Here is a 26,971-nt window from a genome sequence, read left to right as displayed (position 1 = left end):
CTTTTAAAAATATTACTTTCATTTTTTAACTTAATGCACACATTGATTTGATCATAGTTCCATTCTCTAAAATTGAGTAATAATGTGATGGAGTTTGTTTTTGTTTTTGTTTTTGGCCTTCATTTCCCTTTAGAAGGTTAAATGTAATTGAGTGGTGAGCATTATTACAATAGTCACAAATAATTTCCTGTACCAATCCCTGTACAGTCCTAGTCTAGTATAAGTCCATTCCTTATGTAATTCTAACACTTCTTGCCCTATGTGGCAAGATATTATGGATTGCACTTGTGTGCAATCTTCTTTCAGTCGCATGGTGTGATTTCTCTCATACTACCACTATTTGGACTAATTTTCCAGTGTTCTCAATGAAATCTCACTACTCTTACCCTATTCATTTGGTCTCTGGCAGATAAATCTTAACCTAGGGTCCAGGGATGACTTCTATGAAGTCTGAGAAGCTCCTGATATCATATATATATGATATATATATTTTTATATATATTTTATAGAGATATAATTGTAAATATAGACATATCAATGCATAGTATACACACACACACACACACGCACACACACACACACACACCTATGTATATATTTTTTTTATTTATTTATTTTGGAGAGAGAGTCTCACCCTGCCACCCAGGCTGGAGTGCAGTGGTATGATCTTGGCTCACTGCACTCTCCACCTCCTAGGATCAAGTGATTCTCCTGCCTCAGCCTTCCAAGTAGCTGGGGTTACGGGTGTGTGCCACCACATCTGACTAATTTCTGTATTTTTAGTAGAGATGGGGTTTTGCCATATTGGCCAGGTTAGTCTCGAACTCTTGACCTCAAATGATCCACCGGCCTTGGTCTCCCAAAGTGCTAGAATAACAGGCATCAGCCACCACACCTGGCCACAAATATATTATTATGTACTAACCATGTGTTTTCTCATCCACAGAGAATATATTTGTCCAACATTATTTTATATATTTTTTTACTGTTTTTATTATACTTAATCTGTTTTCATCATTTCTGTATAGAAAATGTTACAATCCCACAATTTCATTCATCCCTGATGCTCTGAAAGATTTCTTAATCCAGCAGTAATAGTTTCCATTAGTTTCTAATAATTTACTCCTACTAAGACTATAAAAGAAAAATAGAATCAAGATACTTACTTACCATCAATCATTCTATCCATTCTTTTTTATGCTTTCAGCATTTATATATCTAATATGCATATAAATACTTGGGGACTACACCTTACAAAACTGTTAATTTGCTGTCTACATGGATGGATTATTTTGCCATGCCCAACACATCATCTTCATCCAATACACCACTAAATCCTCTTCTGCTGTCACTACTCCCTCCACTGCCTGCCACCAGAACCCTAGCAAGGTCTGTGTCAAATTGGGTCTCATGCTTCCTCTGCACTTATCAACTTTCTGCCAGTTTTTAGGTTAAACTCTAAACTGCCACTTTACAGATTCACTACACACAGGGTTCATTTTCTGGCCCCCCACATTAATGCAACACCTCAATGCACCATTATGTTTGCTGAACAAACCTCAGATTCTTTTGCAATCTACACAGTAACACCATTATAAGTTTCGTTCCCTGCCCCCCAGCTTCTTTGAACTAGGACTGAACTTACTGATTTGATTCCTACAATGGAAACAGAAATGACACGGTAGGGAAAAAAGAACAATGCACACCCGTTCTAAAGTTTTTTGAGATGCATTTTAAACAATGATCAAAAATATATCTCAAATTTAACTATGTAAAAAAAAATCCAAGGCAGATTCCAAAAGTCTAACAAGAAAGATGAACTTATCTTTAAGACACGCAATGCTCTTAATTCTTTAATGTTGTATTCTTCTATTTGAGACAGCACACTAATACAGGTGATGTTAAATCAGAATCTCCATCATTCTTCATCGATGGGATATTATCAAATGAAACCATGGGGCTGTTTACAATGAAAGTACAAACACTCTTACTAGGATGTTTTCAGGATAAGATATCTCTCCAGACTTCCTTGAAGTAGTTTTCCAAGGCTGCTGCTAACCAAGTAATGTTCCAGTGACCCCAAGGTGTGAGTCATAGCTATTAAAACCTAGAGGTCCTCTCTGAACCAAAAACAGTCATTCCAAAGCAATAAAGATAATAAAAAACAGAAAATCTGGAATTTATGTGGCAAACGTTCAACTAAAATTTGGCAGTTTGATTTTCAGAGTTTGTTTCTCTTTAGAAATAAAGCTTAAATCAGTACTATGCCATTTAAAGTTTACATGGCCCAGCCTGTAAGATGGCAATACTAACAATACTAATGGTGCTAACAATTCTGTAGAGCTTGATCACCATTTATAATACTGAGGAAAATTTTCATTGAGAATCTCAGCATGGAACTTCGCTCCCAGTTCCTCTTCTACGATCCACATGTTTCCCTGCCCCTCTACAAGCCTACCGATCTGCTCCCCACTGACCCACACCTTTGTCATGAACACATTGGCCAGGCAGAGGAAAAGATTCTTCATGGCCTGGAGTTCTCCTCTGGTGGACAAAACCTTAAAGGAACAGGATCTCCTGGCAGTTGAGGAACTGGATTATTAGCTGAGAGATGAGGATAAGAGCAGCAGGTCTGGGGTCTCTGAGCTCATGTAGTACTAGCAGTCACAGCTACTGGCTACTGAACGTACGCTATGTGCCAGACTCTATGCCATATATTTTAAATGCACTGTCCTGTGACTTGTCACCAAAACCCATGAGGCAGGTAACATTATCCCTATTTTATACTTGAAGAAATTAAGGATCAGTGAAATGAAGCAATGTGCCAAGGTCTGTCTGACTCCAAAGCTCATGCTTTCAAACACTACATCATCTAAATGTGCTGCTATCTCTAGCAATTTCTTGAGTCTCCACAGCAAGTAAAAAAAAAAGGGAGAAAAAAATTCAGCGGTAAAGGAGATGGGAGTGTAAAATACTATCGCTGAAGAAGTAGATGTTTAGACTGTGCCTGAGGTTAAGAAAGGGCATTTTAGGCTTGTTTTCCATGATTTAGATCAAGTCTGTCCAATCTGCAGCCCCCAAGCCTCAAGCAGCCCAGGACAGCTTTCACTGTCCAACATAAATTCATAAATTTTCTTAAAATATTATGAGATTTTCTTTTACTGCATTTTAGGTTTGGGGGGACATGTGAAGAACATGGAGGATTGTTGCATAGGTACATATACGGCAATGTGGTTTGCTGCCTTCCTCCCCATCACCTATATCTGGAATTTCTCCCTATGTTATCCCTCCCCAACTCCCCACCCCCCGCTTTCCCTCCCCTAATCCCCTCCACAGACATCAGTGAGAGATGCTCTCCTCCTTGTGTCCATGTGTTCTCACTGTTCAATACACGCCTATGAGTGAGAACATGTGGTGCTTGATTTTCTGTTCTTGTGTCAGTTTGCTAAGAAGGATGGTCTCCAGGTACATCCATGTTCCTTCAAAGGACACGAACTCATTGTTTTTGTGATTTGTTTGTTTAGCTCATCAGCTATCATTGGTGTTAGTATATTTTATATGCGGCCCAAGATAATTATTCTTCCAATGTGATGCAGGGAAGCCAAAAACTTATCTAAATTTTAGATAATGTTTTAGAAAAATAAAACTCATTTTCACTAAAATGTTTCAAAGTTAATTCTGTTCCAGTCATAAGGAATCATATCAGAATAAATGATTTTTAAAAAAAGGATCCTAAATCTTAGAAGTAATTACTATGGTGGCCTTATTATTTGAACAAAAGAAAATGATATGTAAAATAAAACTGTATTGTTTTTACATCAATAAAACCATTTTCTTGGCTACAATCACTCAAACCATTTGCCATACATTTAGTGACATAAATTAAATGCGCCCCCATTCAGAAGAGGAAATACACACACTCACAAAACACACTCAAGCACATACACACACACCTGCTACTTTATGACTTGTTTTCTACCCTTGTTAACTGAAACAGAGGAAAAACCACATCAGATTCAGGGTGAGGAGTATTTTGCAAGTAGGTAATTTATTTCAAGAACTAACTTTTCTCAAGCTAGGTATCCGATCCAGCAAAAAAAAAAAAAAAAAAATCGAATCTTCTAAAGCATAGTCCTTACCCTTTTCACCCTTCTTTCCCAATAAGCAGACCTAACCAGTTGTTAACAGGACGCTTCCTAGGAACCTCATACATCTCTAAATGTATATCTTATCCCTCAGGATACTACGTTACCTGTAAATGTCCCTGTATTCATCTTCATGGCTGAAACTAACTCCCTACCAAATTACACTTGGAACACTGTTTTCTAAGCTGACTCAATTTTCTTTATAAAACTACCCTTGAGACACCTCAAAAAATCAGAAATCTCAGCACTTCCTCCAACAATCACATCTTAGAGGCTGATGCTAATTTCAGGATATAGCCTTGCTTCCTTTATGTTCTCAATAATTTCTACGGAGATCAAATCTATATGTTTATTCTGTGTTGCCGTGCTCAGCAGCCAAGATGCTGTTTTCTCAGTGAGCCCATCACAGCATCTGCAGAGTATTCTCTGCTGAGGTTATATAATGACAGACTAACCCATGCAACAGGGAAGAGAGTAGGCAGTAGTGCCAATCCACCAAAATGGAAACCATTCCTATGAGTCCCTCTCCAGGACTTTGAACCATAGAGAAAGATCGTTTTGCCTTAAATAATCAATGTGTATATCAGTAGCTCTAAGGATGGGGAGGAAATCATCTAATAATATGATCATGTTCAGGGATTCTTGCAAATCCCCATTGAAAAATCCTGTCTCATTACCAGGTTACAAGAGTGACATCTAGTGGACTCATGTTAGAATGACAACAAAGGTCTAAGGAAAACAAATCACCTGAGCATGCATCTTCTTAAAATGTAGACTCTGGTTCAGTAGAATAAATCTGTTACTTCTAACTTCCAGGTGATGCCCATGATGCCCCTCCACGGACCACTAAGAGTCACCAGGACCTAGAGCACTTTGCACCTGCTTTAACCCTCAGGAGATAAGGGGGAAGGGGCACTTGGCAAATAATTTCCAGTTTATAAAATAGGCCAAATGAATTATTAATATGATTCTTCATAATGTTCCTATTTCACCAGCCCCACTCAGCATGCACACATACCATCTCCTGTCTGGGCAGGGTCCCTGAAGCAGTACTCCTTTTCCTAAATACCAGAAGCAAACTTAAGAAGCAAACAGCATACTTCACAGCCATACTTATACATGAACATGATTTGTTCAAGTCTCCAGTACAGATTCACTTCAGTACTTACCACCTCACAGCCTTTCTCCCATTGTTACATTATTTGCCTAGTATTGAATTATATTAAATAGTAATTGGTACCATATCAGAAACCAGTTATTTTCCCTCCAGGTAGTCTGCACCTAAACAGAGACCCATCAGGGAACTGTATTAGTGCTAAGCACACCTACTCAGAATTTCAACCAGATTTGCACTGGACACCTCTAGGAGAAAAACGGGATGTGTAACTACGTCCAAATCTAGCTGTTTCTAGAATTTAGTCCTGTGTGATTTATTTGAGCTAAAGAGCCTTGACCTCCACACAGAGCCACAAGGCTAGACTCTTAGCTGTGAGGTAATGTGTGCCCCTTCAAAGTGGAGCTATGCCAGGCCTCATAAAACTCCTCTCACCAAGGCCTCCATCTTGGGTAGATTTGAACCCATTCTTTGGTTCTAGGTCCACAGTTCTAGGACCAACAACAATTTCCAACACTGAAGGAAATCAGTCTCTTTTCTCCAACACACACACACATGTACAAAATCCACTTTCTAGTTCAGTAAATTCCTTCAGTGTAAGATGATCAATCTAGGACAAGTAATGAATTTTAAGCAGCATAACCCCTGTTTCAAAAAAAACTACCAGAACGTGGAATTGTTCTGGTTGAAATGGGGTGGGAATACTTGGAATTCTGTCTACTTGGTTTCTACCCAGAATATCCCCCACCCTAAGCCCTGGAATACTCCTCTCCTCATGTTCCAAATATTCCTTCCCATCCCAGCTCTGTCCCCACCCTACCAACCTCACAGAAATACGGTTTGAAAACCAGAAATGATGAGTCTCACAACAGCTAAAACCATCCCCAACTCCTGTATTGCTCAAGGACAGTACTGTTCTCATTAAGTAGATAGAACTATTAATAGGTAGAGTTGCTCCACTATACTATCACTTACTCATGATCCTACTACAATTTTAGCATATGCAATCAAAGGTTTTATTCAAAGGATGTACAACCTGATTTCCTGAAGGAAATTTGCTTTTAAGTCATAATTAAGGACCCCTGTAACGAGTGAACAACAGAATTGTTTATACCTCTTCAATTGCTCTTGGCAGTCCTAAAGGGGAAGTTCTGTGGAGCAAATGTCAGATAATTATTTCTCAAAAGTAGGATGAAGATGGAAAATGAAACTAAACATGCATCATTGTATCATCCATCTACACAGTACAATGGGCTCCAGTCCCTCCACCTCAGTTAGAATCCCAATTATACCACAAACTTGTGACTTTGCACAAGTTATCTGAACTCTATGCCTCAGTTTCCATACCTGAAAGTGGAGATAATACCAATAACTATTTTAAGGGCTGTTGTAAATATTGATTTAATATATGTAAGGCATTTAATAACACAGAGTAATCATTCATAAGTGTTACATCTGACAATTATTATAATGATTAAGATAATATTACTAGGACTAATGACTGAATATTCAAAATGGCCTTTAATTCTTTTAGATAATTGTAGCCAAATATGACAGGCATAGAAAATATAAAAGCACATTAGTTCTGCATACATATTAAGAATGCAAGAAAAGCTGAAAAGATCCTAAAGGAATTAGAGACTTATTACTTTTACTTTCCCTGCACCACCTTGTATTTTACCTTTTAGCGAAACACATTTAAAACACTACATGTCAACTAGAGGGAATTGTGAATTTAAAAAATCATAATGACCTTTGAACAGTTATAGGCGCATTTCTTCCTTGTGCAATCGTTACCCTTGGACACCATGTCACCTTATTTATGTTATGTTTAGAAATTCTGTTTTAAATCAAAGACAGTCAAATGTTTTCTAAGAAGTAGCCCAGAGGGTGGCAGCTATTATGCCAGTAGCTGGCACATCTGCCTTAATTTTATCTGCTTTTGGACTGCCCAGTGACCTATATTCTTCAGACTGTGGCAACCTCCTGGCCAACTGGTTCCAAAGTAACCAGGATCTTCAAACAAAAGATTCTGTTTTGCTTTGACGAGAATCTCAAATGTGTAAGGATCAAGGCATACACAAGCTTAAAGGCAAATATTCAAAAGCTACTTGGCCAAAAACTTTAGAACTAAAGGGGTTGGGGTTTCATAAAATCCATGCCTTAATTTACCAGAAAACCAACTTCTGAATATTCTAACTTCTCAGTGCTAACCAATCAAAAATGTGTAGAAGCATCTGAAATGTGATCTAATGTATTTGCTATCACCTACTCTTTTGTTCCCAATAAATCTCCAAGTACTTTTTAATGGGTAAGCATTATTGACATCCTTTGCAATTTTAAGGTTATGAAACCAAGTGTTTAAAATATTCTATTTTCTTCACTTTTTAAAACCAAAAGAGAAATCTCCACAATTTTTTGCTCTTACAAAGGTGAGTATATATCTGTTATAAAGGTAGGTTCCCATCTTGTGGGCTTCTCAGAGATTACTCCTGAAAATCACTTTTGTCATGGTTCCTTTTGTTAAGTATGAATCTATACTCAATTTCAATTAATTAAACCATTCAATAAACTAGAACTTTACTCCTTTTAACAACTGCGTGATGTTGCCATATATTATTCTCCTCAACTCTATTAATTTTAATAACGCTATATTTGGACAATGAGCTGAAGGCTACGATTTGCGAAAAAGTTCTCAGAACAGTTTTGTAAAACAAAAAATATCACAGCATGTTGCCCTCTTTTCCTCTTTAAAAAAAATGAATAGAAATTAAGCTAAAAATCCCATAAAGTTAAGAAAGAAATTCAGCTCTATATCTTTATTTACTCTGCCCCTAAGCTTGCATGGATAGTTTTCATAGAGACTATTTCATATTTTCATAGAAACTACTATTCACAACAGCTTTAATTATTAGTTCAACACACCAATAATAACAGGAGCCACCTTTTACTGAGGGCTTAGTCAGATACTGCACAAAACACTTAGTACAATTATCTTTTTAATTCTCCATGTCTGTCTGACCCCAAACCTCGAGTTCTCCCAACTTTGCCTACTATATTGCCTCTTAGTCCCTTGAAATCAAGGGCCCAGTTCTTTCTCATTTGGATGCTTTCAGGACTAAAACACTGCCTACTCCACTGGGGGCTCAAGAAATTATTTTTTAATTGATTGATTTGTCAAGAGTCATTTGAAAGCAATGAACTGAAACCATGGTAGGGAGAAGCTACACTTTCCCTACAGCTCAGAATTCAAATATTATTCTGCATCAAGGCCAGCTATTAGGTTTGGTACCCACTAGAATCATAATAAACTTGACATTTGTTAAAGAGATGGTGGAAACAAATTGGAAGGATTCTAGAATCTGCCCAAAAAACAGACACCCATCCACCATGTATCCAGCACTAAAAGGACTATTAGTTTGCATACAGTCAGAAAGGAAACAAGTTTTAAAAACTTAAAACCATGGTTTCTATCTATTCTAGAACAAAATTGCTTAATGTCTCTAAGCTTCCCTTTCATCAAACTAGAAGCAGCAGCAAAAATTTTATAAATACATATATCCGTGTATGTATACATATATCTCCCAGCTACACAGTACATGTCCAGTGGTAACCAGCATAATTATCACTGTTTTTACTAGTACAGTTGTTCTAAACATGTGATACGATTATATGCCTATTTATACCTTCACACTTTGGTGACCTAGTGTGACTATGGTAAAATAAACAAAAAGTCACATAAAAAGAGACAGATGTGTATCATTTACATTTTGACGTTTGTTAAAAATCCTTAACATGGGTTTAAGAAAAAAAAAAAAGAAAAAGATTCCCAATATTACCTAATCTGCCGTGATTTAACAGCACTTTGACATTTTTCTAAGGAATGATAGCAAAGTACTGCATATCTTCCAACTTGGAATTTACTGCCTGTCTGAGTCTCTGCTTCTGCCAAATTAAATATACAGTATAATGTCCCTACCAGAAATAACATAGCACAGCTTCCTGCTCCACTCCTTGGTTGAATAATCCCAAACTGGAACAAGAAAGTTATTTTGTTTAATCATATAAATAATTGTTTTCTCCAACCTCTTGAGTTAGAAGCTATTTCAGAAGAAAAGTTTAGAAGAAATTACCATGTGAATTATCAGGCCATTTAAAGGAAAATTCCCTTCGAAAGGCTCATGAAAGAGCATAAAAGAAGAATTCTCATTAATGAACTACTCAGACAGTCAACTACCCCTAGCTATTACACACCACCTGAACTCCTGGGGTCTCCCAGTACTATGAAAATTCTTGGCCTGAAAAGCAGAGACAGCATCATAGAATACATGATAGAGGGCTTCCATCCAGCAAACATCACCCAAAATTTTTTGGAAGAGTCCTGTATAGTAGCACATACAGAAATAGGATAGTATTTGGAAAAGACATTGCTTGGGAATCAAAGAAAGGTTGGTGGCTTTTTTAGGTAAAAAAAAAATATGATCTGGCCAGGCATGGTAGCTCACATCTGTAATTCCAACACTCTGGGAGGCCAAGGAAAGTGGGTCACCTGAGGTCGGAGTTCAAGACCAGCCTGACCAACATGGTGAAACTCCATCTTTATTAAAAATACAAAAATTAGCCAGGCATGGTAGCACACGTGTGTAATCCCAGCCACTTGGGAGGCTGAAGCACAAGAATCGTTTGAACCTGGGAGGTGGAGGTTGCAGTGAGCTGAGATTGTGTCACTACACTCCATCGTGGACAATAGAGTGAGACTCTGTCTCAAAATATATACATATAAATGTGATCATCTGCTTATCCAATAAAGTAACATAAAGTGATAGAGAACATAAAATGCAGATGCAATGCCGTTAGGCAAAATACGGAAAGGGACACTTTCTCTCTTGTGACAGGAAGGAATGCAGTGACCTATTTATAGGTATACATGCAAAAGTTTGGGAGGTACAATAGAGAAAAGATAAGGTAGCTCTCTTCTGACTGCATTAATTTTAGGTGAAATAAGAGACAAAGTCTTTATCTAAGGATGAAGAGAGATGGACAAGATCCGAGAGAAGAGAAGACGTGAGGTAGTCAGCTCAGAGAGGGAGAAAATAAATTACCTTGGTGAATGTGGTAGGATTCCTGGGTAAGCCTAAGGGGCCACTTGAGAGAGATGGCCATGGATTGGGAGGGATATCATTAGCATAGTAGCATATTTTCTTCTGGCCTTATAGAATAGATGGACTATTGAGTCTATCCACACTGGGATTTTGCCAGCTGAGTATGAAGACAAAGGTGTAGTCATTGATAATAATTGTCTAAGGCCATGAGCAATGGCTCACAGCTGTAATCTCAGCACTTTGGGAGGTCAAGGTGGGAGGATTACTTGAGTCCTGGAGTTCAAGACCAGCCTGGGCAAGATGATGAGAGCCTGTCTTTTAAAAAAAATTTTTTAAATACCTGGGCGTGGTGGTGTGTGCCTGTGGTCCCAGCTAGTACTCTGGAGACTGAAGTGGGAGGATCACTTCAGTTTGAGGCTACAGTGCACTATGATCACACCACTACTCCAGCCTGGACAAGAGAGAGAGACTCTGTCTCTATAAAAATAGTGATAATACAGTCTACATCTGGAAACTTAGTGCCCTACAGATAGCATCAATGTCACCTTGAAACAGAATCTGCATCTTAACAAGATATCCAAATGACTCATGTGGACTTTAAACTTTGAGAAATGCCAAATGAATGGGAGTGGGAGCCAGTGAGAACAGGAAAGGATCATTACAAGACAGGAGAGGTTAAAGAAAGGAGAGGCTGGACTGTTTCGAGGGTCTTCTACGTGGATTTTACAGCCTGAAGACTGATGACTGGAGAAATTACTGGGTCAAGAGAAGACAGGTTAACAGACTCATACGGGAAAACTGTCCAAGTGATAATAGATGGCCAAAAGGCTTGGAGTCCTGGTTGTAATTGAGGCAAATAGGTATAAGTAGTGATGTGACTCATTCTGGTGGTATTTTATTTATTTTATTTGAGACAGAGTCTTGCTCTGTCACTCAGACTAGAGTACAGTGGTGCAATCAGAGTCCCTGTAGCCTCAACCTCCCAGGTCAGGTGGTAGTCTCAAGCAATTCTCCCACCTCAGCCTCCAGAGTAGCTGGGACCACAGGCTTGTGTCACCACACCTGGCTGCTTCTTCTTTTTTTTTTTCTTTTGGAGAGACAGGGTCTCACTATATTGCCCGGGCTGGTCTCAAACTTCTAAGCTCAAACAGTCCTCCCACATCAGTCCCCCAAAGTGCTAGGATTACAGGCATGAGCCACCACAACTGGCTCTAGCAGTCTTTTTAAAGAAAGGTTATATTCTAATTTTCAAGACTGCCCTGTTGGGCAATTTACCCTGTCATGAGTACAACACTATAGCTGAAGGAGTTGTGGTTTTACCAGAAGCACAATAAACTGTGAGCTTCCTCAATTCCTGCTGCAGAAGGAATGGGCTGGGAGACCGATGATCTTACTGGAAACATAGTCTAGTGGGCTTCTATCAGATCCTCACATCAGCTTGCCCCTTGGGAAGGGGTTCACTGCTTTTCAAAACTCAATGGTTAAACATTTAGGGTAGTGGTAGCTACCCAAAGATCTGTGGGCATAAAGACTGTACCTGAACTAGAGATCATAAAAACTCATAGAAGTCTAGAGGAATTCATTGCTCTTAAATAGGAGAAAAGAGACAAGGGACCTCTGAAGCCAGAAAGGAGAAGGGAGAAAGAGAGAGAGAGAGACAGAAGATGAGGAGAGTCTTGTGCTATTCAGGACAGTGAAACGCCCTGGTAACAATCAAAGGGTATGGTTAGAAAAGTGAGGCCTCCTATTGTAAGACTGGATACATTTCATCTATTAAAAAAAAAAAAAAAAAAAAAAAAAAAAAAAACACTGCTCTTAAAATGTAAGAACAGATGGTGAGGACATGGAGAAAAGAGAATGCTTATACCCTGTTGGTGTGAATGTAAATTAGTACAACTTCTATGGAAAACAGTATAGAGATTTCTCAAAGAACTAAAAAATAGAACTACCATTCAATCCAGCAATCCCACGACTGGATACCTGCCCAAGGGAAAAGAAATCATAATATTAAAAAGATACTTGCACTCACATGTTTATTGCAGCACTATCCACAATAACAAAATCTTGGAATAAACCCAAGTGCCTGTCATCAGTGGACTGGATAAAGAAAAAGTGGTATATCTATATCATGGACTACTACGCAGACATTAAAAAAGAGTAAAATCATGTCATTAACAGCAATATGGATGGAACTGGAGGCCATGATCTTATGTGAAATAACTCAGAAACACAAGTCAGACTGGGTGGAGTGGCTCTTGCCTAGAATCCCAGCACTTTGGGAGGCCAAGATGGGTGAATCACCTGAGGTCAGGTATTTGAGACCAGCCTGGCCAACATGTTAAAACCCCGTCTCTACTAAAAATGCAAAAATTATCCAAGCGTTGTGGTGCAGGCCTGTAATCCCAGCTACTGGAGAGGCTGAGGCAGGGCAAATCACTTGAACTCAGGATGCAAAGGTTGCAGTGAACTGAGATAGCACCACCGCACTCCAGCCTGGGCAACAGAGCAAGATTCTGTAAAGAAAAAAAAAAAACAAAAAAACAAAAAACAAAAAATGGCCAGGTACAGTGGCTCAGGCCCATAATCCCAGCACTTTGGGAGGCCAAGGTGGGCAGATCACTTCAGGTCAGGAGTCCAAGACCAGCCTGGCCAACATGGTGAAACCCTGAAACTCCATCTCTACTAAAAGTACAAAAAATTAGCTGTGCACGATGGTGTTCGCCTGTAATCCCAGCTACACAGCAGGCCAAGGTGGGAGAATCACTTGAACCAGGAAGGTAAAGGTTGCTGTGAGCCGATATCTCACCACTGCACTCCAACCTGGGCAACAGAGCAAGACTCCACCTCAAAAAAGAGAAGGAAAGAAAGGAAAGAGAGGAAAAGAAAAAGAAAGAAGGAAGAAAGAAAGGAAAGAAAGAAGAAGAAAGAAAGAAAGAAAGAAAGAAAGAAAGAAAGAAAGAGAGAGAAAGAGAGAGAAAGAAAGAAAGAAAGAAAGAAAGAAAGAAAGAAAGAAAGAAAGAAAGAAAGAAAGAAAGAAAGAAAGAAAGTCAAATACTGCATGTTCTCCCTTACAATTGGGAGCTAAATAACATGTACACATGGACATAGAGACTGGAATAACTGACACTGGAGACTCAAAAATGTGGGAGGTGGGAGGGGAGTGAGGGATGAGAAAGTATCTATTGGGTGTGACGTACACTATTTGGGTGATGACTGCACTAAAAGCTCAGGCTTCACCACTTCCTAACATTTCCATGTAACAAACCTGCGCTTGTATGCTCTAAAATCTAATTTAAAAATAAGTAAATATAAACTCCATTTTTTCCACTATATTCAGTATTGTCTCCTGTCCTCATGAGTGTATTTGTGAATGGATCTTCTATGATATTGGAGACAGGGAGAGGTCAGTGTAGGTCACAAGCAAAGGAGGACATGCAAATGAAGGTTCCTAGAAGATTAAGACATGTGGACGAGGTTTTAGACATATGCAGGCTAGGAAATTAAGAGAATTATCTTGTTAGGCATGTATCTAAAGGGCAGTGGCCCCACAGACAACTATGCTACATATATTATTTTTGAAATCCAGCTATCTGCTTTCTCTGCACCCTCCTCTCCCATCTCTAAAAGCTTTCTGTCTTTAAGTATAATTGTTTAAAGGACTGGGAAACATACCTATGCATTAAAAATATTAACAGGGGCTGAATGCAGTGGCTCACACCTGTAATCCCAGCACTTTGAGAGGCCGAGGCGGGTGGATCACTTGAGGTCAGGTGTTTGAGACAGGCCTGACCAACATGGTGAAATCCCATCTCTACTAAAAAACAAAAATTAGCCAGGCATGGGGGCTGATGCCTCTAATCCCAGCTACCCAGGAGGCTGAGGCAGGAGAATCGCTTGAACTTGGGAGGCAGAGGTTAAAATGAGCCAAGATCACACCACTGCACACCAGCATAGGCGACAGAGTGAGATTCTATCTCAAAAAATAATAATAATATGTGTGTGTGTGTATGTGTAACAGAAATATTATGTACTATTAATCCCTTGGGCTAAATGCTTCTCTATGGCAGGGTCCACTAGAAATGCAAACAAAAGAAGCTGTGAAATCTAACTTTTCATAAAAATCTGAAATCTGCCAGACCCTGTGGCTCACGTCTGTAGTCTCAGCTACTCGGGAACCCAACTACCGGGAACACTTGAGCCCAGCAGGTCGAGGTTGCAATAAACTATGATCACACCACTGCACTTCAGCCTGGACCACAAAGTAAGTGAGAACCAGTCTCCTAAATACATAAATAAATAAATATAAATCTGAATTCTCAGAAAAATATCCACCAATACATTCAACAAATAGCAAAATGATTATCTCAGTTTTGTCTACCTTTATATAACTTACTTAATCTTAAAAAGCTGGCAGCCAAAGAATAGGGAAGAAAAGGGCATGAGTGGATAGTCCATCTGAGAACTTAAGAACTGCATGCTTATAAAATAACACACAAAACAAGGATCACTACTTTTCTGAAATTTACATTCCATGCATTTGAGGTATATAAGCTTTCAGATAGGGTTCAACAAGAATTGAGGAGAGTGAGCTGGGCATCTTAAGTAACTCCTGTGACCATCAGAGTCTTCCAATATGGACAGTCAGCCCAAAACTCAGACAACTTAACTTAGACGCAAAGCTGTAATTATTACAGAAAACTGAATTATAATTATCCTGGCATTCACCCACAAAAACATTCCTCCAATCCATTCTTAAAATTGAAAACAGGCCGGGGTCTCTAAGCATATCTAGGGCCCATCTTGGTATGCTAGTTTCATTTCAGCTAAATTTGCATTTATTCCTTAATCACAGTGCCGAACTAGTTCTTTAGAAGAGGAAACAAATTAATTCTGAGCTCTTGAGGAAATACCCTGGTAGATTTCTTATTTCTTACAGATAACAAAGCTGTAGTCAACTAAAATCAAATAAGCATAGTATCCATTTTATGTGAATGGTACAATTCAACCAGTAAAAGCACAATTCTATCATTGAAAAACAGACACAGACACAGATACATACACACACCACACACACACAGACACACACACACACACAGGGAGCTAAGGAGAGAGAGAAAGAGAGTCCTGTGTCTTTTATTTTCCAAGATAAAAGCCAAGGTTCTGAATTTTTTTTTTTTTTTTTTTACCACATGGTGAAATAATTGAGGGCATACCCAAGATGCCAGAACTCTAGTCTAGGTGCACATGCCCAGAAGGGATAGCTGAGGTCTATATAAAGCTTTTTAAAATGACATTCCATTTTCAAAATGATTAAAAAATAAACTATAAACTTAATGTTTGAATGTAGTGAAGACCTACCTAGTGATGGGATTTGGAATTACACTAGAGAAAATTTCAACTAAGAAATGCTTTCCCCATGTACATCAAAAGCTGAAGGCTAGGTCAGGCATGGTGGCACTCTCCAGCACTTTGGGATGCTGAGGTGGGTGGATCACTTGAGATCAGGAGTTGGAGGCCAGCCTGGCCAACATGGTATAACCCCATATCTACTAAAAATACAAAAAGTCGCCAGGCACGTTGGCACATGCCTGTAGTCCCAGCTACTCAGGAGGCTGAAGCAGAAGAATCGCTTGAACCTGTGAGGCAGAGGTTGCAGTGAGCTGAGATTGTGCCACTGCACTCCCACCTAAGAGACAGAGCAAGACTCCGTCTCAAAATAAATAAATAAATAAATAAATAAAAGACTGAAGGCCAGACTTCCATTATTTGAGATAATTTCACATAGATTCCAACATCTGTTAAAATACCCTTGAGAAAGACCTCTATTATCACTGACAAGTACAAATGTAGTTGCTCAGACCCCTGACCTAGGAGCAAGTTTGATGGAGACCCTTGGAGTAGAGTTGATGAAGGGAATTGAAATCACATTTTCTTGTCAAAGGTAGCAGGATCTGAAAGAATATTCAACGAGGAGGCAGGGGACCATAGTTGGAATCTATCTGCCCAATCTAGGTATGAGATTTCTTATCTGAAAAACAAGACGATGAAATCTGATGATCTCTAGCCAATTTAAAAATGTAATGACTTCAGTGAAATGAAGCAGGTTAGGTTCAAAGCATAGAGTCAGTCACAAAGAGCTAGGAAGTGGGGAAGCAAAATGTCATTAATGATGGTCATAAAACCAGTGGTAGAGGCAAAGGAGAAGAACTGGAGAAATAGCTCCACAACTGTAATTACATCTAAAGATTAACTCAGTGTGTTGAAAAGCAGTTCTACAGTGAAATCATGGGAATGCCTCAGGAAAGGGCCCATGAATATAAACAGAGAGGGAAGAATCCTAGGTTCATATTAGGTCAGTGCTTTCCTCAAAATCTGATTTTAAAAAATGGAAAAGAAACTAGTTTTGCTTAAGGAAATAACGTCTTAAAGCTAAAAGAATGCTTACCAGGGTTGATGAATTTCCTGGTAAATGAAAAATGCTGACTGTTTTGTTTTCTCCCAAGAGCACTAGCATTGAAATGACTCCAGCAAAATTCACTCACTCATTCCACAGATATATCTACAGTACATAACATGTGCTTCCACTGATTGTGAGAAGACACATAATGATTAGAAAGTGGCCTCTACGCTTAAGCACTTGCAGTAGAGTACAGAAGATATGGCAGAGACATTAATACAACAACACACAGTGTAACTAGACCAAGCAAAGGTTAGGGATTAGAAGAAGAGCTAGGTTTTGTTTCAAATTTTATTTTTGAAAGATCACAGTTACTTCACATATCCATTTACACTAGCCAAAGTCAAGAATTTCTAAGGACAAGTTTAGACACTTAATAAAGAACAGCAGCTCCTGAGCCATCTGCTTTGTTCCAAAAATGAAGAACCATCACACGCAAATTTTCATTTTACTTCAATCCTGTGAGAATATTATTGTCAGATGGGGTAGGTAACATTTGTTTTATAACTGACATGGTTAACAAATCATGCTTTATAAAATGGCTATAGTCAGTGCCTCTTTTGGGTGGAAAAAAAAAAAGAAAACTATCATATGAGCCCAAAAGTCACTCACTTTCAGCGAGTTCCTTTGATCCATTTAAGGGTCCTGTTACTGACAGAACTTAAAGGGAACAACAAAACCTTGTTATAGGCAGACACAGATATGTTACAAAAAAAGCTAAAGGATTTTTGCATATAAAGGAATCATTTTCTAAAAGCACGTCATATACAACTACAAATTACAACAGCCCAACCTTAGACTGCCGTAGCCTTACCTGGTAAGGAACAATACTTCCATGAGCTGTACCCCAACGTTTTGCTTCCTTTTGACCAATAAGATAATTTGCAGCTATGTGGGACAAACACGCCACCTACCAGGAAAAAAAGTAAATAAATAAAGTAGAACAGCTGGTTTATCTATACTCATAAACAGAATGTTATGTTATGAAAGTGATTTCACTTCATGTCATTGTAGAAGAAAAAAAACTGTCCATCAAGTTAGAAAACATTCAGGCACTTGTACTTTTATCACACAAATGAAGAATGGTGTTACATTACTGCATGAGACTAAGTAATAGTCAATTGAGAAATATAAACACATAAACATTCAACCCTTAAAAAGATTATCTGAAAGCAGAGGTTAACCAAGCAGATGGAACCATGGTCCAGCCTTTATCATCAAACCCACAGCAATACACATCAGCGACTCATACATTTTTCCCCGCTACATGTATCTCCTTTTATTTTGCACCAAGATAACACCAAAAGAGCCTGTGTTATCACTGAGTAGATAGATGAACCAAAGCCAGGAGCCACATTTCTCTAAATTTCTGATGGCATAAAAAAGTAATAATAATAACCCTCCATTTATTTAAGTCAATTTAGCCAGGTCTTGTGTTACTTGTGGCCCAAAGTATTCTGACACAAAAGATCAAGATTATTTGACTTTTTTAAATTAATTAGCAGATCATCCTCATTTAAAGAAACATTACCATACCTCTCCCAATTTGCTCCTAGCCCCATACTCTCATTGTCATACTCAATTCTGTTTTTGAGAACTGCATATCTGTTAAAGGGGTCATCTAAAACCTTAGAGTAAGTTTCTGACTATTGCAGTATTTCATGGACAGATCTCGACAAATCTACAATAGCTCAACTCAATATGACAATAATATGAGGATAATGAATTGCTTACTGGCAATCTGCCACAAATATCTTACGTTCCAATGAATACTTATGATTCCACCACTGCAGAACTATGGAAAGGAAGTAATCAAATGATTTTCCGTGAATTCCACAAAAGAATAAAAAGTGGTTCTGGCCACATTACATAATCATGACATAGCATCAGCTTTCTTTTCCCTTTCTAGATCATCAGATGTGATTGGAAAATCCACCAAGCCGGTCATTAAAACATAGCCCAAATTGAGATCGGCCCCTGGAACAACTCAGGCCTCTTCTTGCCCCCTACCTCGCACAGCAGCTGTGCTTCCTACAGGAAATATCAATTGGATTCAGCCTGGATGCATCTCCTTGCTGCCACAGCCATTCTCTTTTACTTTATTTTTGGGACTTAAAACTCACTTTTACGTTCATTTACTACTCTGTCAAAATTGGAACTGCCTTGTGGCAGCTGGTTTGGCTGTACAGCCCAGGTGGCAAAACTAATAAACTTTGAGTCATCCACTTCTGGACTTCCATCTGGTCTTGGGCATTTGAACCATGGAGCATTCCAAGGCTGCCTGGGGCCACCTAGTGCTAATCACCATTTCACAGATCACTTCTGTGTCTTTCAAAATGGAAAATCAAATCAACATTTTGTAGCAAAAATGCCCTGGATAGGAAGTTCAGACATGGCCGGTTGAAACCTGGATGGTTTCTAATCTCTGTCAACCTCTAAATAGTTCCATGACTGTGGGTATATAAATTACCTTCTTTGATCTTCTGATACATTCTCTATAAAGTCTTGGCATTTGAGCTAAACCAAAGGTTTTCAAATTTTTTTAAAAAAACAAAACTGTATCCAACCAATAATACATGAAATCCTAATATATAAATATGTAAGCAGAGAACAGCTCAAGTGCTCTGGATGAAGCAGAAGCAGTCCTGCAACACCGCCCCCGGGAGCATGAACACGGAACACAATCTGCAAAATAGTAAGTAATCTTCAACATGCTAACAAGGCAAATTTGGTATACACTTCAGACTCTATTATTCCTCTTAACAATCTGGCAGATAAAAAGACACAAGGTACTGGGTATGGTGACTCATGCCTGTAATCCCAGCACTTTGGGAGACCCAGGCAAATGGATTACCTGAGGTCAGGAGTTCAAGACCAGCCTGACCAACATGAGGAAACCCTGTCTCTACTAAAAATACAAAATTAGCTGGTCATGGTGGCACATGCCTGTAATCTCAGCTACTCTGGAGGTTGAAGCAGGAGAATCACTTGAACCCAGGAGGCAGAGGTTGCGGTGAGCCGAGATTGCACCATTGCATTCCAGCCTGGGCAACAAGAGCGAAACTTCATCTCCAAAGGAAAAAGAAAAGATACAAGGGATGCAATAGCAGTAATTTTCTCAAGACACTCCTTCCTGAAATTGGAGACACTTTCTGAATTCTGAGACCTCTTCTCAGATCTAGCTATGTTGTTGTTCTTTTTATGTATTTTTTCATTCAAATAAATCATGATGAATGTCACTCTCTAATGGGCTCTGCGGCTACTGAAGGCCAACAAGCAAATTAGTAAAGGTTATTCTGTGCAGTAGTCAATCACAAAAGGCTTGTTATTTCTTCTTCTCTAATTTCAAAGTCAACAAATCAACATCATCAAGGGCTGCATGAGATTATCACAGGCCAACTTATAAATCCTAAATTGATCTAAGAGAGTTGGTAGGAATAGGGAAGGACTGGATTCTTGGCTGGATATCAGCTTGGCTGCCTCATTCCCTACACATTATCTTATTCTTTCTTTTTAATTTTTGACTTCTGTGTTTCTGACCCTGCCCCATTTATAATGTGTTTGAATGAAGAGTCAGAACACATCTCTCAATCTGTTTGCAAGTAAAATACTGTATACATTTCCTTCATACAGTGGTAGTTAATGAAATCAAAAAGAATTTCAGAATTAGCAAGCTCATACTGGGCAGAAGGATTAAACAAAATTTTAAGCCAACTGACATGAAAAAACAAAGTGTGGGCCAGGCATGGCAGCTCATGTCTGTAATCCTAGCACTTTGGGAGACTGAGGCAGGTAGCTCACTTGAGCCCAGGAGTTCAAGACCCACCTGGGCAACACAACAAAACCCCATCTCTACTAAGAATATGAAACAAACAAACAAACAAAACAGGTGGGAGGATCACCTGAGCCTGGGAAGGTCAAGGCTGCAGTGAACTGAGATCACTGCACTCTAGCCTCACCAACGGAGTCTCAAAAAAAATAAAAACAAAAAACAACAAAGTATGATTTGTCAGTAACAACTCAAAGGCAAAGATGGGGCAAAAAATCTATTTTTTAAAAAAGAGAGCAACATGGCTAAACTTAGCAAATCATGTTTAAAGGGAGTATTACAAATCTGAATGTAATCTACTATTTATAGGGATGTATTTTAAGGCAGGAGAAGGGAAATAAAGTCAATAGCTATGATGTGATTATGAAAAAAATCAGAGGTTTCCTGGGCAATTAATGACAAATTTTGCACCAATTAAAAGAATGCAGGATGTGACTTTTTGGTTAATAACTACATACTGTATACCCATTCTAAATACTGCATTAGATCATTACTTTCATTCCCTGAAGTTAGGCTTATTATTTCATCAAATGGACGCTATATAATTTACTCAGAATATTGCTTTTTTATGGTTTCATCTAAACAAAAAAGCCAACTTTGGTTTAATAATAATCATTCTGACAGCAAAACTACTATTTTAGATAACAGAGTGGGTCCTGATATTCTTTGTTTCTAACCAGAAAACCAATGGGGTGGTCAAAATGGATCTCAAAAAGTACAGCCTCCAAAGGCTTGAGGAAGAATATGCCCAATTATTTCCCAAAGCAGTCCCATGGTATCTGTCACCATATGTTCCACTTCCACCGAATAAGGATCCAGTTGCAATAGTACAATCTTTCATCTCCAAAAGGACAACCAAGTGTGACAGGTAAAATGAGAAAAACGGGACTAGAACCATGGTCCACGGCACCAAAACAGGTCATTTTCCCCCCATTCCCTTGTATATCTTCTGGCCTTCAACTAAGTTGAACTGAACACCAACAATGCAATCATCCATCTGCCCACATTTCCACCTATTCCTCAAAGTCTATGTCAACATCATCATTTCCAGTAAGTGCCAACTTCAGCCAGCAAGCAAGAGGTTATATTCCCTGCCCTGAATGAATAAAACATTTAATTTATCTGACTTCTGCTGCACATTGACAGTCATCCTTGTACTACAATTAGAAATGTAAGATGTCAAAGCTAGAAGGAGCTAGGTCACTATCCCAATCACCTGTGAAATTCCTAGAACCCATCGCATACCAAATGAATCAAGTTCTTCAGAGATGGAAACTTGGAAAAGAATAATTTAACCAATGTAGTATTAAAGTACAGAGAGCAATGATGTGCTCTTTGTAGCACATCAGAGTTGAGAACCAAAGCCTTATGAGAGTCTAGTCAAACTCCTTAATATACAAATGGATAAATAAAGAAATATAGAATAAAAATAACTTGTCTGGGCACAGTGGCTCATGCCTGTAATCCCAGCACTTTGGAAGGCTGAGGCAGGCAGATCACAAGGTTAGGAGTTTGAGACCAGCCTGACCAACATGGTGAAACCCCGTTTCTACTAAAAATACAAAAATTAGCCGGGTATGCTGGTAAGTGCCTATAATCCCAGTTACTCAGGAGGCTGAAGCAGGAGAATTGCTTGAACCCGGGAGGTGGAGGTTACAGCGATCCAAGATTGTGCCACTGCACTCCAGCCTGGGCAACAGAGTGAGACCCTGTCTCAAAAAAAAAAGAAGAAGAAAGAAAGAAAGGGGGGGAGGGGAGGGGAGGGGAGGGAGAAAGGAAGGAAGTGAGGGAGGAAGGAAGAAAGGAAGAGAAAGAAGGGAAGAAAAGAAAGAAAGAGAAAATAAAAATAACTTATATGAGGACACACAGTAACAGAACTTTAAACTATTACAACAACTGTGCCTTCCTCCAATATTATTTATATTTTCTCCTATCCCTTCTTTTAAATTAGGAGCTATTTCAAGGTAAAACTTACGTATTTTTAACCCTTTGTATGTTTCTATAGCACTTAACACAGATCCTGAACACTGCTGTTTAACAAATGAATGAAAATGAAAATGGTAACTACTTGTTTAATTATTCAGCAACTACTGAGTGTTGCTATGTGTAAAGCTTAGGTACTAGGTATACATAGGAAAATGAAAAAGATACAGTCTTGCCTTCTTTGGAATAGTGGAGAAAATAACCAAACAAAGAATTATAGGACCTGCCATGGGGAAAGAAGATGGAAGATAAAATTGGAAAACAAAGAGTAACATGTGTGAAAGCTCAAAGGCAGAAGGGGGTTGGCTTAGAGAAAGACTGAAACTGAAAGAAGACCAATATAACTAAACCATGGTGAGAAAGAGACTGACATGGAATGAAACAGAAAGGTAGACACAGGCCAGATCATGCCAGTCATTGTAGGTTATGGTAAGGAGCCATTCTTTGCACATCTTGCAGAATGATCATTTCAGAACAGTCACAAATTGTATCATCATTCTTCTATTTAAAATCCACAGGGATTCCCATACATTTGTAATTATATTCAAAGAATGCACTAAAAAGAGGCAAGAGATAGGGGACTTTAGGGATATTGTAAAGGTCCGGCATAATTTGATGATAGATAGCTCAGACAAGGTTGGTAGCAGTGGACATGGAAAAATCATGGATTTAAGATATATTTTAAGAACAGTGAATGTGAAAGATTGTATGAGCAGAGGATGCAGATAGAATGGTGACAGAGAGGAGAAACCAAACTTAACTCCCATAGTCCTGCTGAATATATGGGTAAACTATGACAGCATTAACAGAAGAAAGGAAATCAGAGAGAGGAGTAATTGAAGGGGAAAGAAAATAGGAGCCCACCCCTCAATATGTTGAATTTGAGATGTCTGTGATATAATCAAGTAGGCTGGACTCATCAGCATATAGAAAGTATTTAAAGTCCTAACCTAAGGGAAAACCAAGATAAAATAAGAGAAGAAATCAGAAATCATATCAAACAAGAGAAGATAAAGTTTCCATGTCAAAAATAGCCCTTCCTTTATCACCATAGGGATGATCAAAGATGTAGGTACAAACTACTAGAACCAATTTAAACGTGCAAGAATGGGTGTAAGTCAAGCTATGGCATCTGTATATAACAATAGAAGATGAATCGGCACTTAAGTGACACAACAAAACAATACAGAATCGTGGAAAAAACAGTCATAACTTTTTATTTAAGTTTTATCTGAAATAAACTTTTTATTTCAGAACAGTGCTCAATTTTTGGAAAAACTAACGAAGATAGTACAGAGAATTCCTAACTACTCCATAGCCAGTATTCCTGTTATTAACATCCTACATTAGTAAAGTACCTTCTTAACAATTAAAGAGCCAATATTGAGACTTATCATTAATGAAAACCCACATACTCAGATTTCCTGACTTTTCACTTCATATCCTTTTTCTATTCCAAGATCCCACCCAGGATACCACATTATATTTAGTCATCCTGTCTCTGTAGGCTCCTCTTCACTGTGACAGACAGTTCCTCAAACATTCCTTGCTTTTTATGCACTGAAAGTTTTGAGGAAACTGATCAGGTATTTTGTAGAATTTTCCTCAACTGGGATTTTTGTGATGTTTTACCCATAATTAGACTGGAGTTATGACATTTTAAAAGAAAAAGCACCATTTTCAACACATCGTATCAAAGGGACCCAGTGTCAGTCTTGATCGCCCAGCTGAGGTAGCGTCTATCAGTTTTCTCTGCTGCGAGATTACTCTTCTTTCCTACCCCTTTCCATACTGGACTCTTTGGAAGAACGGCACTACATGCAACATATATTTAAGGGGTAGAAAGTTATGGAAGGCTGAGGCGGGCGGATCACGAGGTCAGGAGTTCAAGCCCAGCCAGACCAACTGGTGAAACCCCATCTCTACTAAAAAGACAAAATTTAGCCGGGCATGGTGGCAGGCACCGTAATCCCAGCTACTCAGGAGGTTGAGGCAGGAGAATTGCTTGAACCTGGGAGGTGGAGGTTGCAGTGAGCTGAGATTACACCACTGCACTCCAGCCTGCATGACAGAGTGAGACTCGTGTCTCAGAAAAAAAAAAAAAAGTTGTGGTCCTGCTTCTGGAGGGTGGAGTATCTCCCTTATTTAATTATTTATTTATTCAATCATTTATTTATATCAGCATGGTTATGTGTTTTTTAAAAAATATTTTTTCGGTTATAATTCAATACCACTTTTTTTGTGTTGATTAAATTATTCCAGTTTTGGCCACTGGGGCCTCTCTCCATTGGTACCTGTGTCCCTTCACACACCACCTGTCATTGTTGGGCTTTGATTTTAGCACTTCCGTACTTTGTGACAATAGAAGATGCTCTGGGCTCATCTTCCTATTACCTTTCCTAGTCTTATAGGAAAGCATAAAGAGAAGAGGAGTTTTAAAGAGCAAATATTTATTTCACTGCAATCAGCACCTTATTCATTCCATACTTCATTTTAAAACATGGCTATATTATATATCCGTGTGCAATAGCTCGTGCCTGTAATCCCAGCACTTTGGGAGGCCAAGGCAGGTGGATTGCTGGAGATCAGGAGTTCAAGACCAGCCTGGCCAACAAGATAAAACCCCATCTCTACTAAAAATACAAAAATAAGCTGGGGGTGGTGGCACCCCCTGTAATCCCAGCTACATGGGAAGCTGTACAGGCAAATTGCTTGAACCCAGGAGGCAGACATTTCAGTGAGCCAGGATCAAGCCATTGCATTCCAGCCTGGACAACAGAGCAAGACTCTGTCTCAAAAAAACAAAACAAAAAGAACACTGATATCACATCTACTCTGTGCCAGGAATTGCTCTAGGTACTGGGGATACAGCAGTGAAGGAGAAAGACATGGTCCTATTCTCATAAAGTTTACATTCTAGGCTAAGCTACATTCAGACATAAACAAACAGGAAAATATTAAGAAATTATTTGTGCTATAAAGAAAATGCAACAGAATCACAAAGGGTGCTCTTTTAAACTAACAGGTTTAGTAGTGGCCTCTTTGAAGATACTTTCTTTAAGAACTGGATAAGGCATGTGAAAATCTACAAGAAATCTTTCATTTATTTATTTATTTTTATTTATTTTTTTTTTTTGAGACAGAGTCTCACTCTGTTGTCCAGGCTGGTGTGCAGTAGTGCAGTCTCAGCCTATTGCAATTCTTTTGCCTCACCCTCCCAAGTAGCTGGGATTACAGGTGCACGCCACCATGCCCAGCTAATTTATGTATTTTTAGTAGAGACAAGATTTCACTGGGTTGGCCAGGCTGGCCTCGAACTCCTGACGTCAAGTGATCTGCCCACCTGGGCCTCCCAAATGCTGGGATTACAGGTGTGAGCCACTGTGCCCAGCCTAGAAGAAATCTTTCTAGGCAGTGAGATCAAGCAGTTAGAAGACTTTAATATGCTAAATAGAGTACATACTGTGAAGAACAGAAAGAGAACCCATTGTAGTTGGAACCTAGTAAGTAAAAGAGACAGTAGTACAAGATGAAGTCAGGAAAGTACACAAGACCATATCATGGGTCCTTCCAAGCCTAGGTAAGGATCTGAATGTTATTCTCAGTGTCATGGGAAGGCATTGATTTCTATAATTAAATCACCGGGTCATTATGGCATAAGAACAGGCTATGAATGAAAGCAAATTAAGTCACATTACAACTTCCTTTTTTTTTTTTTTTTTTTTTTGAGACAGAGTCCTGCTCTGTTGTCCAGGCGGGAGTGCAATGGTGCAATCTTGGCTCACTGCAACCTCCAACCCTGGGCTTAAGCAATTCTCTTGCCTCAGCCTCCCAAGTAGCTGAGATTACAGGCAATTGCCACACGCCTGGCTAGTTTTTTTGTAGTTTTAGTTGAGACCGGGTTTCTCCATGTTGGCCAGCCTGATCTCAAACTCCTGACCTCAGGAGATCCGCCCACCTCGGCCTCCCAAAGTGTTGGGATTACAGGCATAAGCCACCATGCTCGGCGACAACTTCCATTTTATAAGAAAAAACTAAAGACCAAGGAGATTAAATATGTTGTCTAGCTTTCACAGTTGGCAAATGGAAAAATCCTGACCCAAACCCAAGTCACTATACCCTCTAAGCCATCCCTATGCCACTACCTCCTCTCTGTCAGCCATTCTGCTCCTCGCCCCTTTCACCCTGGTAGTGAGTAGCTTCACACTTGTATCTTTGGTTGTATCCTTGGCTTCACATTTTATACTCCAGGCAAGCCCCTCTGCATCAATGGAATGGACTGGAAGTCTTCTACTGTCCCCTGTACTTACTTAGAAAACACGCTATTAACAAATCAATATA

General features: G+C 39.0%; 1 protein-coding gene across 15 annotated transcripts in view; it reads right to left on the bottom strand.

The window, feature by feature from the left end:
- SUGCT (succinyl-CoA:glutarate-CoA transferase) overlaps positions 1–26,971 on the bottom strand; it is a 723,305-nt gene that overhangs the window by 536,925 nt on the left and 159,409 nt on the right. For all 15 annotated transcript variants that reach the window (XM_054237014.2, XM_054237011.2, XM_002751352.7 and 12 more), the window contains one exon: positions 17,633–17,728. In XM_054237014.2, the coding sequence (XP_054092989.2) occupies positions 17,633–17,728 (96 nt within the window). The remainder of the gene's footprint in view (positions 1–17,632; positions 17,729–26,971) is intronic.

This window comes from Callithrix jacchus, chromosome 11 (assembly GCF_049354715.1).
Source record: "Callithrix jacchus isolate 240 chromosome 11, calJac240_pri, whole genome shotgun sequence".
NCBI classification, from domain to species: domain Eukaryota; kingdom Metazoa; phylum Chordata; class Mammalia; order Primates; family Cebidae; genus Callithrix; species Callithrix jacchus.
Note: the sequence above shows the minus strand (reverse complement) of the source record. Positions and strands in the feature narration are given on the sequence as shown.